A 14,546-nucleotide genomic window follows, 5' to 3' on the forward strand; every position below is an offset into this window, starting at 1 on the left:
AAATTATTTCACCATTCTACCCTCCTTGAGTGTTGTGGCCTTGGGGCCAGGCAAAAACGCAGGAGATGCCTAGAAGCCAACTAGTTGCCGTTTTGGTTATCTGTGGGGTTGTAGCGTTGCCAAACAGGAAAAATATAAAAAGAATACCGAATTCTGCCAACCAAATAAGAAACTATGTGCTAAGGACTAAAACAACTGCAGGGGAAGAAAAGGTGAGGCCAGGGATTGAGGTGTAGCGACTTTCTATGCCCTCAGAAAATTAAAAAACAAGACAAAAAAAAAAAAAAGAAAACTACAAAAGCATCCATCTTGGGCCGTCCTAATTTCTGAGTAACAAATGAGATGCTGTGGCGAAAGTCAGTCATAACCAATGACATTTCTAGACAAAGTGACTTCAGATTTTCAAGGCGTACCTTGTTTACATCATTTTGCCAATTTCGCGTCCTGCAACCGTCGGGCCACGCCCCTGTGAAAAAAAGGCTGTGTTTTTTTCCACATTTCGGGGTTCTGGACCTTTCCCGGCTGCGGGGCGGGGGGAAGTCTGAGGCGCACGCGGCCCCTTGGCCCCGCCCCCAGTCATTTCCTGCCACTCGCGTCCCGAGGCTGCCGCAGGGGGCGGGCTGAGCGCGTGCGCTGTGACTGGTTTGGGGCCAGAGTGGGCGGGGCGCGGAGGTCCGGCCTATAAAGTAGTCGCGGCGCCGAGGTCCCGCTTTGCGGCGTAGTCTCCTGCAGCGTTTGCGGTCAGTCTCGCAATATTCGGAAGCAGGACCGCGGCGTGGCCTAGCAAGTCATGGCGATGAAGGCCGTGTGCGTGTTGAAGGGCGACAGCCCAGTGCAGGGCACCATCAATTTCGAGCAGAAGGCAAGGGCCGGGGCGGAGGCTTGTTTGCGAGGCCGCTCCCGCCCGCTCGTCGCCCCGAGCACCTGTGCTAGGAGCGGGTGGCCAGCCAGGCCTCGGGACCGCCCTGGTCCCGCGCCCGGCCTCGGCCCGTGCCGCCCGGTCGGTGCCTTTGCCCCCAGCGGTGCGGTGCCGGCTAAGTGCTGAGTCATCGGGCGGGCCCGGGTGCGGGGTGTGGGACCGAGGCCGCCGCGGGGCTGGGCCTGCGCGTGGCGGGAGCGCGGGGAGGGATTGCCGCGGGGGCGGGCGTGGGCGTGCTGCCCTCCGGGGTCCGTGGGCGGCCGCCGCGGGCTCTGTCGTGGTGCTTGGAGCAGCTGTGCTCCTCCCTTGTTTGGCTGTGTTCTCGTTCCTGAGGGTCCCGCGGACACCGAGTGGCGCAGTGACAGGCCCGGCCCGGGGTGGCGACTGCGCCTGGGCCCGGCTGGTGTCTTAGCATCCCTCTCCGCGTTCCGGCTTCAGCGCCCTGGGTCAGGGAGTCTCCGCTTTTGTACAGCTCTAAGGCTAAGTATGGTTTTTATATTTTTAAAAGGCTTTGGTAAACAAAAATACGCAACAGAGACCGTTTGTGTGACACTTTGCAGGAGTTTGTTGGCCTCTGTTCTAGGTCATGGTTGGGCTGCAAGGGCAGAGAAGGTAGCCTTGGATAGAGGTCCTTTTCCTCCTCCTAAGCTCCGAGAGCCAGAGTTTTAACTGACCGTTTTGGGGACTTTCGAGGGCAATGATTCTTAACTTTGGGTGCACAGTTAGCTTATTTGAAGATCTTACTAAAAATACACCAGAGCCCAACCTCAGACCAATTACATCAAAACCTGTCCCAGCGCAGGTGATGATTGCTGTTTTTTAAGTTTCCAAATGTGATTTTGATGTGCACCTACGATTGAGGACTGTTGTTTGAGGACAGTGGGTGGGGTTTGGGATTTGGAAATTGGAAGACCTGAAGTTTCCATTACACGGAATTGGTACTTAGTAACTCTTGTCGGAGGATTTCTTAAGCCACATTTTCTGTGAAGTGACTTTAAAATTGCTCGGCCAGTAGGCAGGTTGCTAAGATGGTCAGAGACAAACTTCTGAACGACTCTTGTAAAATGTACAGAAATATTTTCATAACTATTATCAGTAAAATTGCAAAACGTCTTGCAAGGAAGGTGCTTGTGATAATACTGTCCCCAGAGCCTTAGTGAAGTTACCAACTGGTGGAAAATTGTCTCGTACTCGGCTTAAAAGTCATGAGAGAATATTTATCATATGAATGAGATTCAGTCTTTAAAGGGGTTTACAGAAACGTGAGAGGACAGGAACAGTTAGTCTGTGCAAGTGTCTGAAATGTGTATGAGGGAGATACGAGTTTAGCTTTTTTCTTTAATACGTCTCCAGATTTTCTGGAAAAGGTTCTTTGGCATTTGACTCCATTTTGCTGTTTCATTTGTCAGACTTCGTTTTGTCCCTCTTATTCCCACATAATTCACTAGTACTAGTGTTGTGTTTTGTTTCTGAGACCGAGTCTTGCTCTCTTGCCCAGGCTGGAGTGCAGTGGCGCGATCTCGGCTCACTGCAACCTCCGCTTCCTGGGTTCAGGCAATTCTCCTGCCTCAGGCTCCCGGGTAGCTGGGATTACAGGCGCGTGCCACCACGCCCAGCTAATTTTTTGTATTTTAGTAGGGACCGGATTTCACCATGTTGGCCAGGATGGTCACGATCTCTTGACCTGGTGATCCACCCGCCTCGCCTTCCTAGAGTGGTGGGATTACAGGCGTGAGCCACCGCGCCCGGCCACCAGTACTAGTCTTAAGACGCCTCTGTGGAATTCCTTCTCCCTGGCCTTTGAGAATCCATGCATGAACCCAGGTTTCTGTCATTTTCCACCTTCCCTGAGCAGCGTGCATAGTTCCTCCTTTTAAGCGCCTGACTTCGTTTTGGTTGGTGCCCCTTGTACCTGAGAAAGAGCCTTGGATAGTGGAGCATTCCAGCTTTCCAGATATGCAGAGATAATAAATTGGCTATAAACTACCTGGCGTGGCCTATTCCGTGTTTAAAATCTTAGACTCGTGGCTAGTTTTTACAAATCAGAATCTTTCACCTAATAGTCCAGTTTTCCTAGCTTCTCTTGAAGAATTGTTGGAGATCTCTTCATACTGAGCCTTCATTAGCCCAGGACAGTACTGCTGGAGCTTTCCAGGCCTGTGTTACTCACTTGAGTTCACAGCCTGGTCCCTGTAGGGTTGTACCTAAGCACAGCTACTTACATGTTCCCAATGTATTACCCGTTAAATGGAGGTTTGAAAGAACCTCCTCTTTTTGGCCCTGTGCTCTTGATAACACAGCATATTTGAGGGACAACTTTCACATTTGAGTTTTTCCAAAATTAGAGGTTGTAGAAGAGTCACAGTGTCTATTCTGAAAAAGAAAAGAATTTTTAAAAGGCCGCAATTGCCAGAATCCTTCGTTTGAGCAGTGGTATTTTCCAGTGGAAAGTCATGTCTTAAGGGTTAATGCCCCTTAACTGTTGTCCCTATTTGAAAACCAAGCTAAAAACAAGAGACACAAACATGTATGACGGTGTGGTGTGGATGCTGTGTTTATTTTAGTCCTGAGATCTACTCGTAACGTCCTTGATTTCTGTATGTAGCCACGGAGCACCATTACCGGTCACCATTGCCTGAATGGCGATACTGCTTGCTTTCTTTTTGGTAGAGTGGAAAGGTTATCTAGGTTTCAGTGCTTGAAAAGATTTCAGAAAACAGTAGTACCTCTGGTTAGACTAGAATCAGTCCTCTCCTGAGGGCAGTGAAATAGGATATTTTCTGACTGCTAATTAAAAATACCTATGATAGCCGGACGTGGTGGCTCACGCCTGTAATCCCAGCAGTTTGGGAGGCCGAAGGGGCGGATCACGAGGTCATGAGATCGAGACCATCCTGGCTAACACGGTGAAACCCCGTCTCTGCTAAAAATACAAAAAATTAACTGGGCTTGGTGGTGGTTGGCGCTTGTAGTCCCAGCTACTCAGGAGGCTGAGGGAGGAGAATGGCATGAACCTGGGAGGCGGAGCTTGCAGTGAGCCGAGATCATGCCACTGCTCTTCAGCCTGGGCGACAGAGCTAGACTCCATCTCAAAAAAAAAAAAAAAACAAAAAAACTTTGATGGAAACTTAAAAACACACACTGAGTGGGGAGTGGAGAGCAGGGGTCCTAGGGTAGCCTGTTGGACGTCTCCAGGGTGCCTTTTTCTTTGTTTTAAAGTGTGTATGCCGTATGGAAGAGTGTCTATATGGAGAAGCAGCAAGGGGCTAAAGAGCATATGATGAGACATACACCTTTTGGGTTAAAAAGGCTGAGGCAGGAGAATGGCGTGAACCCGGGAGGTGGAGCTTGCAGTGAGCCGAGATCGCGCCACTGCCCTCCAGCCTGGGTGACAGAGCGAGACTCCGTCTCAAAACAAACCAAAAAGGTTTACGTGTACATGTATATTCAACATGTACAAATATGACCTATTCAAGTGTTTACTAAATAGGTACTTATATTACATATTTACTGTAATAGTCAAACCCTATGAAGTATCTTAACTCTGATGTGTAGGTACTCACTTTGCTTACCACTCTATTTGGTGCTTTTTATGTTTAATCACGAAGCCTGGCCACAGGGCGCTTGTGCATTGAGTGTGGGAACAAGATTACCATCTCCCTTTTGAGGACACAGGCCTAGAGCAGTTAAGCAGCTTGCTGGAGGTTCCCTGGCTAGAAAGTGGTCGGCCTGGGATTTGGACACAGATTTTTCCACTCCCGAGTCTGGCTTCTTTTTACTTTACTGTGAGGGGTAAAGGTAAATCAGCCGTTTTCTTTGTTCAGAAACTCTCTCCAACTTTGCACTTTTCTTTGATTAAAGGAAAGTAATGGACCAGTGAAGGTGTGGGGAAGCATTACAGGATTGACTGAAGGCCTGCATGGATTCCATGTTCATCAGTTTGGAGATAATACACAAGGTGGGTGTTGTGCTGTGCTGGTGACCCATACTTGTTCAACCTAGTTAGATAAACAGTAGAGTAGCCCCTAAATGTTAAAACTCCTCAACTTGGTTTTGTTTTTGAGACAGGGTCTTGCTCTGTCACCCAGGCTGGAGTGCAGTGGTGCTGTGCGATCATGGCTCACCTTAGCCTCGACCTCCCAGGCTCCAGTGATCCTCATGCCTTGGCCTGTAGCTGGGACTACAGGCATACGCCACCACACCTGGCTACTTTTTGTATTTTTTTCTAGCCGTGGGGTTTCATGTTGTCCAGGCTAGTCTTGAACTGCTGGGCTCAAGTGGTTTATCCTCCTGCACCTCCCAAAGTGCTGGGATTACAGGTGTGAGCCACTGTGCCTGGCAAAACCCTCAACTTTTCTTTTAAAAAAAGAGGTCAACTTTATTGTATAAACACTGTGCTAAAATGGCAGAAACTAGGACCATATCTTGGTTTTTGTAATAATGCCAGCAGAGTATACACAAGAAGAAAAGTAACTGCACTAGATTGTGAAGACTGGGGTGGACCTGCTTCTTAATGCCCAGTGCCCTTTGTCTTAAGATTTGGTGTAGTATATCTTTAGAAACCAAAAAAAAAAAAAAAGTGAAGTTAAAATAACTTTGAAGATCAACCTTAAGATTAGCCACAAAACTGGTTTTTGTCACCTAGGTGTGGAAAAGAAAGGGAAAGAGTTGATGTTTTTTGTCTTATGGCATCATTGTAGAAGAGGATTTTTTTTTTTTTTTGGAGACAAGTCTTACTCTGTCGCCCAGGCTGGAGTGCAGTGGCGCCATCTTGGCTCGCTGCAAGCTGTGCCTCCTGGGTTCACGCCATTCTCTTGCCTCAGCCTCCTGAGTAGCTGGGACTACAGGCGCCGCCACCACGCCTGGTTAATTTTTTTGTGTTTTTAGTAGAGATGGGGTTTCACTGTGTTAGCCAAGATGGTCTTGATCTCCTGACCTTGTGATCCACCCATCTCGGCCTCCCAAAGTGCTGGGATTACAGGCATGAGCCACTGTGCCCAGCCAGAAGAAAGTGTTTTTTAAAGAAGGCAATAGGAAATAACTTGGGTTCTTAACTTTTGTAATGATCCCAGGTGTTTGAGCTGGGGGTTGAGGGTGGGTGCCTCAAGCGAAGGGGCTGCATTCGTTTGCATAATGTCATGTAAGAGTAGCTCCACACCGCAAACACAGGCTCCTTAGTGGGACAAAAGTAGGATACAACCTGGAGATGGAATGCAGAGGATCACTGGTACTTTGGAATATGCTTAAAAAATTTTTTTAGTATTTAAAAAAAATCAGGCAGCCCCTGAACCTGAGTAGGTTCAGAGAAACTGCCAAGTTTTATATTCTTAATTTGGGATTGGAAGCAAGTTAACAAAAGTTTATGAGTTAAATTGCATTTAGTGGTCTTTTGCCATATTTGAGTAATCTGAATTTTTTGTTTATAGGTTTCTTCTTAAATTAACTTTATTCATCTTGCTAATTTAGTTTCAAATAGTGATTTGTAGTGATCAGATTTGATCCATTTCTGTAATTGCTGAAATTCCCCAAGTTGCTTTTTGGCTTCCCGCCTCTGGTTTGGGAGGTGATTGCGCTGCTGCTTCCTGTAACTTGCCTGCCTTTCTCCCTGTGTGGGACTCCTGGGGGTGAGAGGACTTGTTACGAAGGCAGCCGTGTTACGAAAGGGCCTCCTGTGCCGTCGAGGTTGTGCTCTGTGAATGTCATCCCCTGGCCCACAGGAGCACCTTCTACACAGGGTACAGTCGGAATGCCGCCCCCTGGAGTTGTGTAAGGCAGCAGCCTTGGCCCTTGCACATAAGATGCTGTTGAATATTCTGCCTGCACCAAGTAAAGGGCACAGGTAGAACTGCTTGGCAGTATGTTGCTGGGGAGATGAGTTTTTTGTAGTTAAAGTGTACTACATTCTTACAAATTTGGATCTTAACCATGGGATTTTAATGATAGAAAAACTGTTGAAGATGAGTCTGGTCCCTTATTGTACAGTGAAGAAGCCGAAGCCCTGAGGAAGGGTGTTAACTTTACGAGTGTCAGATAGTAGTTAGAACTTGCTTTTTTTTTTGAGACGCAGCCTTGCTCTGTTGCCTAGGCTGGAGTACAGTGGTGCAATCTCAGCTTACTGCAATCTCTGCCTCCCAGGTTCAAGCGATTCTCCTGCCTCTGCCTATCAAGTAGCTGGGACTACAAGTGCACACCACCATGCCTAGCTAATTTTTGTATTTTTCAGTAGAGACAGGGTTTTGCCATGTTGGCCAGGCTGGTCTCAAACTCCTGACCTCAGATGATTCACCCACCTCAGCTTCCCAAAGTGCTGGGATTCCAGGTGTTAGCCACCATGCCCGGCCATAGACTTGTTTCTGTTCCCTTCTCACCATGCCTGTACCAAGGTGTTGCTTATCCCAGAAGTTGTGATGCAGGTCCCTGCTCTCTCCATGGGAAGTTTTAGCAATGTTTCTTTTTAGAATGTATTTGGGAACTTTAATTCATAATTTAGCTTTTTTTTTTTTTCTTTTTCTTGTAAATAGGCTGTACCAGTGCAGGTCCTCACTTTAATCCTCTATCCAGACAACACGGTGGGCCAAAGGATGAAGAAAGGTAACAAGATGCTTAACTCTTGTAATAATGGCGATAGCTTTCTGGAGTTCATATGGTATACTACTTGTAAATATGTGCTAAGATAATTCCGTGTTCTCCCCCACCTTTGTTTTTGAACTTGCTGACTCATCTAAACCCCTGCTCCCAAATGCTGGAATGCTTTTACTTCCTGGGCTTAAAGGAATTGACAAATGGGGACACTTAAAACGATTTGGTTTTGTAGCATTTATTGAATATAGAACTAATACAGGTGCCAAAGGGGAACTTATACAGGAAATGTCATGAGTAACAGTACTGTCAACCACTAGCAGAATCAATCATCGTGAAACATAGGAAGCGTCTGTAGATTAAAAAAAAAATTGATATTGAAAACTAGTCAAGACTCCATTTGTATGTGTATGTTTTCTGAAAGCCTTTCAGGAAAATACTAAATCTAAGGACAAGATTTTTATATCAGAGGCCTTGGGACATAGCTTTGTTAGCTATGCCAATAATTAACAGGCATAACTCAGTAACTGAGAGTTTACCCTTTGGTACTTCTGAAATGAGGTGCACCCCCATCTTTCTTCCCAGAGCATGAGTTTGTAGACTTGAAGCCTTGTTTGAAGAGCTGTGTTTAGAATGCCTAGCTACTTGTTTGCAAATTTGTGTTTGCTCAGTCAAGTTTTAATTTAGCTCATGAACTACCTTGATGTTCAGTGGAGTCAGCCCTAATCCATCTGATGCTTTTCCATTATTAGGCATGTTGGAGACCTGGGCAATGTGACTGCTGGCAAAGATGGTGTGGCCAAGGTGTCTTTCGAAGATTCTGTGATCTCACTCTCAGGAGACCATTCCATCATTGGCCGCACATTGGTGGTGAGTTTTCATAAAAGGATCTACATAAAACTTCGTCTAACATACAGTCATGTATCTCTTCACTTTATGATTGTTAGTCGTGGTTTCTAAAGATCCAGATAAATTATACTTGCAGTTCAAATTAGGAAAAGCAATTTTATTGGACAATTATGGTGAAAATCAATTATTTTATCTGGGTCAGTCAAGAACACTGTTCTGCTAAGATGCAGGAGAAAGCAGGTTACATTTGACCATATTAGATCTGAGTTTGGAAAACAGAGTAGTCTTTAGTTTTAAAATGGCCAGATTTTCTTGCCAGGATTGGGTTTCTCACTTGTGAAACAGAACATTTTGTTAAGTTTAAAACCTGGGATGGACTTCAGTATTCATGTTCATCCAGGACTGCAGGTTATCATGACTTGTTTAACTTGTGGGAAGCTGTTGCCCCAAGTTATTCTGGGGAATGCATCTGGTTCATGCAAAACACCAGGTAGACTGGCTCTCTTTTACCTCCCTTTGAGGGCATTAACATTCATTAGTCACTTCCACTCAGTTAACCCTTTTATTTTTAAGGTTTTCTTGAGCCATAGTTGTAAAGCAGAAAAATTGTTTACAAAGGTTTGTTGAACAAAATTCAAAATACTGTTGCTAAAGTATTAAGGTTTTTTAGGATTATGTCTTATTTATAGGCCTGTCATTCATTTGGTATGAAATTTTGAGCGTTACTTTCACTTTCCTTTTTTTCCAAAGCAATTAAATTGCCAAAGAGTGACTGCTGAACTACAGTTACTGTAACTTATCATGGAGGACTAAGGGTAGTGTGTGGTGGTCTACAACATAGTTATTTGGGTTTTTAGTATTTCATTTAGAGATAGCAACACTTACCTAATGTTTAAAGGTAATGTCTTTGCAACACCAAGAAAAAGCTTTGAATAGTAGTTTTTACTTTTAAACTACTAAGTATTAGTATATCTACTAGGATTAATGTTATTTTTCTAATATTATGAGGTTCTTAAACATCTTTTGGGTATTGTTGGGAGGAGGTAGTGATTACTTGACAGCCCAAAGTTATCTTCTTACAATTTTTTACAGGTCCATGAAAAAGCAGATGACTTGGGCAAAGGTGGAAATGAAGAAAGTAAAAAGACAGGAAACGCTGGAGGTCGTCTGGCTTGTGGTGTAATTGGGATCGCCCAATAAACATTCCCTTGGATGTAGTCTGAGGCCCATTAACTCATCTGTTATCCTGCTAGCTGTAGAAATGTATCTTGATAAACATTAAACACTGTAATCTTAGAAGTGTAATTGTGTGACGTTTGCTTAGTACCTGTAATGAGAAACTGGTTGATGATCACTTGGAAGATTTGTATAGTTTTATAAAACTCAATTAAAATGTCTGTTTCAATGACCTGTATTTTGCCAGACTTAATCACAGATGGGTATTAAACTTGTCAGAATTTCTTCAATTCTCATTCAAGCCTGTGAATAAAAACCCTGTATGGCACTCATTTTGAGTCTATTAAAAGAATCCAAGTTCAAACTAAATTAGCTCTGATACTTATTTATATAAACAGCTTCAGTGGAACAGATTTAGTAATGCTAACAGTGATAGCATTTTACTTTGAAAGTGTTTTGAGATCATCAAAATGCATACTTTTAAAACAGCAGGTCTTTTAGCTAATACGAACACAACTCTGCTTAGACAACAGGCTGTCCTTTGAAAGCTTTAGGGAAATGTTCTTGCTTAGTCATTTTAGCATTTTGATTCATAAAGTACCTCATTTTAAAAAGACGTTATCGTGTAAGAGAGCCATTTGATAACTTTTAGTGAGTTTAAAAGGCAAGTTACAGCCTCAGCTAGCTAATAAGATTATCTACCTGCCAGAATGGCACAAATTGTACATTCAAGGGTGGACGTTGGCACAACCTACTTAACAGATTAGCCCTTTAAAGAAATCTATAGCATTGGAAGATAGAACCAAGGAAATGTTTGACTGTGGGTTCTGGCTGTTTATTAATTTACACACCGAATTAGTGAAATGAGTCACTTTCAATGTATTTACGTACCTGAGAGAGAATGCTTTTAAATGTTAACCTAACTCAGGTTTGACTATTGAATTGGAAATTGTAAATTGTAGAATATTTCTGATAAACCATGAATAAGTGACAATCTGTTCATAAATACGTACTTTATCAAATGTAGGAGAGGAAAAGCTAAATTGGGAAGACAAATCTGTAGTGTTTCCAAAGTTTTAAAATTATGTTAAAGAACAATATGCTTACAGTAAGTGGTTAAAACCACCATTCTTTAAATCTCGGTAATGTTTAAAAAACAGTATTTAACCCATTTCCCTGATGTAGTTTGTTGCCTATGTGGAATTAGAGACTCACGCCTTTCAAACTTCAAATATTATCACGCTACCAGTTAGGAGTAGTCATTTCATGTGCATATAGGATGCTCTTAAGTTGGAAATACAGGCTGTAAGTCCTTCAAGTCTGGATGTTGAGTAATCATGTTTTCTTCCAGAAGCCATTTGTTAGGACTTTTTTTTGGGCCAGTGTAAAATTAAGGACAAGTTTTATAATTTAAATTTACAGATACAACAATTTTCTCTCATTTTCTAAAGGCAGGAATATAAGGACATTGCCCTAGATACATTCTCCCCATCAAACCAAAGGCCTTGCTGCTGAGTATTATTTAAAAACCAGAGTAATAAAGCAGCTTTGCCTGAGGATGACGGCAAAGACAAAGTTAACTGCTAAGCATACTGAAACCAAGAGTTTAAAAAAGTAATTCAAAACAACTTGAAGGCCATAAATATTTGGATAGTGTGACATCAGGTCTTGGCACTGGATTTCCTGCAATTTCAGATAAAGGCTTGACTTGGCTTTGGATGTCTTCATGTAATTCTTGGATAACCTACAACAATTTTTCCTAGTTAACCCACCAACTTTAAGCAAAAGAAAAAAAGTGTATGTGGGGGAAAAGTTCAGTTTACCTCTGCCCAGCAGGGGAATTAAAAAAGTGGTAAAGAAAGGCAATAGGCAAGGCTTATATAAGGAAACAATAATAGGTTGCACTGAAGTCCTCAAACACAACAAAAAGCTTTTAGATTGCAAATGTTAACCTTGATTCTTTTACCCTTTTGAAGAATTCAGTGGGATGGTTGGAAAAAAAAAAAAGAACACACACACACATGCAACCTTCTAACGTAATACCCACGCAGTCAGATAATTTATAGTACAACATGTAACACTGGAATTAACTTTTCCCCCAGCAAAATCTTACAAATTAATTAGGGCAACATATACCACAAAGCCAATGGGGAAAAAAAAAAAACCTCGATTGAATTGCAAACACAGCTTTTCAATTGACATTAAAACAACTAACCTTTACCTTATGACTGAAACACTAAAATTCAAAAGTATTACATATGAAAGTGAGAATAACTACATAAAATGTCTATTTTCATCAAATAAGTCTAATTTAGACTCCAATACAGTATTAACAGCTCAAACTTTGATGGTGAACAATCCTTTTCCACCTTAATGCAGTGTAGGAAGAATAGCACACATTAAAGTTTGTTACGAAAATAGAGTTTATTAAAAACATCCCTATTGTTTTGAGGAGCTTTCACCGTTACCTTGTCTTAAATTAAAAAAAAAAAAAAATAGAGAGCACTTCTAATTACGATTTGTAAACTTTTTAAAGTCAAAACTTTTAAAAAGTTACAGCAAAAAGGGTAATATTTATTCATATTTTCAGTATTTTTTGTTATTTTGTGGCTATTTTTAAATAGAAGGGAAGCAATCAAATTGCTTACAGTTCCCCACCAGCTGGCGCGGGGCTGCAGTACAGCGGGAGCGGATATAATACAGCATCTGTACACCTCAAGCTCTACACTCCAGAAGTGTCACTGTCACATTTTCACAAATTCCAGTCTCTTAACGAGGAGCCTCTGCTGCTGAGCCAGAATCCTTTTCGGGTTCAACGGATGAGGTAGCCTCAGCAGGTAACTCTTCAGAAGGCTTTAGGACTGCAGCCTCAGACTCCCCCTTCTCAAGTTCTGAAGCAGTGTCTACATTTCCCACTTGGCTAATGGGAGGTTCAACGGTTTTGTTACCACCTGCCCTGTCTGTCACCTCCGGCTTTTCCTTTCCTCGTGCTTCTTCCTTCTCTCTACGAGACTCTCTATCTCTAGAATCTCTCTCTCTGTCTCGATGCCCACTAGAGCGTCTATTTCTCTCTTCCAAGTCTCTGTGCCTGTCCCGGTCAGGGCTCCTCCTTCCCCACTCTCTCCTGTCACGGTTACTATTATCTCTATCATCATTACGGTTCCCATACCGTTCCCGGTCATTTTCCACCCTATTTCCGAAAGATCTTCTTCCAAACCTTTCTTGGTCTCTACCTGAATTGAACTGCTGTCTGTTATCATTTCTAAACTGCTGTGGCTGCTGCTGTGTTGGTGGAGGCTGTTGTGATGGCGGCGGCTGCTGCTGCTGCTGCTGCTGCTGCTGCTGCTGTTGCTGGGGCGGCTGCGGCTGCGGCTGCGGCTGCGGCTGCTGCTGCTGCTGCTGTTGCTGTTGCGGCGGCTGTTGCCTTCCGTCTCTGTCTTCAGGACCCCCTGGGCCTGGCCCTGGGCCCCCGAGCCCTGGCATTCCACCAGGCCTAACGAACGGGCCATGTGGTGGGAAGGGACCTTTCATTCCATGAGGTGGGGGCATCGCAAAGCCCCCTGGTCCTGGCGGCGGGCCTCTGTGCATCATGTGCGGTGGCATGGGACGGGGCGGCATCAAAGGGAACCGCTGTAAGTGAGGTGGGGGCATTCCCGGAGGGCGCTGGAGTGGGATGAGACCGGGCCGGGCGCCAAGAAGACCAGTAGATGGTGCCTGAAGTCCAATTACAGGACCAGGGGCAACTCCTTGAGTGCCTAAAAGACGACAAAAATAAAAACGTCAACACCACAGAAGATGGCACTCCAGTTTCAGCTGTGTTCTGTGGAGCTTAAAGCAAAATCAAATTCAACCCACAATCTTCAAATTTCATACTGTGGGCCAGTCTACCCATCACAAACCCAGTGTGAGGCCTAGTAACAACCTAAGGCAAGCAACTGCAAAGAGATTTTTAAAGTATCTAATACAGGTAAGGGCCAGAATAAACTGGAAAATAAAATAGTAATGGTAATACCAATTTCCAAAGCCTATGTCAGAATCTCCTGTAGCTTTCATCAGAAGCTGTTTCCAACTCCAAATACATTTCAGAAACACAATGTGCTAAGTCCTCATGAGATGAACATTCACCATCAGTAACTATTCAAGCTAACTAAGCAGACGGCAGGGGCACACAGAAAACTTACCCCCTAGGTCTTCTTACTACTAGAAAAAAATGAGGTCACTGACCTAGAAAACCCAGTAAAGAGGAAGATCTCTTTGATTCCATGCTACACTTAGTCCATATTATTAAAATGCCTCATGCAGTTACTATGCACTGTGCATCAATTAAACACTAATGTCTACAAAACAAAGATCCATACGCAAACGTGAAGTTTATTGTCACAGTTCCTTTTTCAAGGCACAGCACAATATCTAACTTGTGAGGTCATCATGACCTGAATAATGCTCAATGTTCAGCTGTTCGCCTTCTATTCATTCTTTCTATTCATTCTTCCAAAGGTGGCAAGTCTGGTAAGGTTGGTGCTGCTGAAATAACAGTGACTTCGTGGGTTTTATTTTCCCATCTACATGAGGGTTTGCTCATACTGATATAAGAGTCACATAAGTTCAACAACCTATCTTTTTCTGCTTGGGGTTTACCACTTAGGTAACAAAAGCACTGGAATCTCTCAATTTATTCCTTTGCAAATATAAATATTAAAAGACAAATACCATAATACTATGACTGAAAGGAGTTATTCTGATAATGGAAAATGTTCCAGATACTGTTAAGAATATGCTGTTTACCCATGTGCTGCAGAAAGGTCTTTGGGCAAGTTATGGCAATGGTAAGAAAAATACTTGGGTGACACTGACAGAAAAATGACCAATACTTTAGTACTAGTTTCTTTCTTTCTTCCCCAACATCATGTTATTTAGGTTTACAATTTGAATAAACTTCTTCCGACCTACTTCAGCAAATTTAGCAAAAGTCCTGTTTCTAGATTTTATGTACTAATAACTATATCATGCTAAACAAGAACAT

General features: G+C 43.4%; 2 protein-coding genes and 1 non-coding gene across 5 annotated transcripts in view; 2 read left to right on the forward strand and 1 right to left on the reverse strand.

Moving 5' to 3' along the window:
* The first annotated feature begins 685 nt into the window (after window positions 1-685).
* On the forward strand, window positions 686-9,755 carry LOC105472735 (superoxide dismutase 1). The gene is made up of 5 exons (XM_011726267.2): window positions 686-862; window positions 4,781-4,877; window positions 7,441-7,510; window positions 8,251-8,368; window positions 9,440-9,755. Exons 1-5 carry the CDS (start codon window positions 791-793, stop codon window positions 9,545-9,547), a joined length of 465 nt encoding a protein of 154 aa, XP_011724569.2. The 5' UTR covers window positions 686-790; the 3' UTR covers window positions 9,548-9,755.
* On the forward strand, window positions 5,295-5,472 carry LOC112425086 (small nucleolar RNA SNORA81). Its single transcript, XR_003016084.1, has one exon. It is a non-coding gene; the product is annotated as a small nucleolar RNA SNORA81 (small nucleolar RNA).
* Window positions 9,756-11,928: 2,173 nt separating the features above from the next.
* LOC105472733 (SR-related CTD associated factor 4) overlaps window positions 11,929-14,546 on the reverse strand; it is a 61,534-nt gene continuing 58,916 nt past the window's right edge. For all 3 annotated transcript variants that reach the window (XM_011726266.3, XM_011726265.3, XM_071095605.1), the window contains exon 20: window positions 11,929-13,278. In XM_011726266.3, coding sequence (XP_011724568.2) covers window positions 12,293-13,278 — 986 coding nt within the window. In that variant the 3' untranslated portion in view covers window positions 11,929-12,292. The remainder of the gene's footprint in view (window positions 13,279-14,546) is intronic.

Source organism: Macaca nemestrina, chromosome 4 (assembly GCF_043159975.1).
Source record: "Macaca nemestrina isolate mMacNem1 chromosome 4, mMacNem.hap1, whole genome shotgun sequence".
NCBI classification, from domain to species: Eukaryota; Metazoa; Chordata; class Mammalia; order Primates; family Cercopithecidae; genus Macaca; species Macaca nemestrina.

Bases quoted from the DNA above. Each gene is read 5' to 3' on its own strand.
- LOC105472735 (XM_011726267.2), top strand. From the start codon at position 791: ATGGCGATGAAGGCCGTGTGCGTGTTGAAGGGCGACAGCCCAGTGCAG. The intron at 863-4,780 runs GCAAGGGCCGGG...CTTTGATTAAAG, and splicing joins CCATCAATTTCGAGCAGAAG to GAAAGTAATGGACCAGTGAA. The intron at 4,878-7,440 runs GTGGGTGTTGTG...TCTTGTAAATAG, and splicing joins GTTTGGAGATAATACACAAG to GCTGTACCAGTGCAGGTCCT.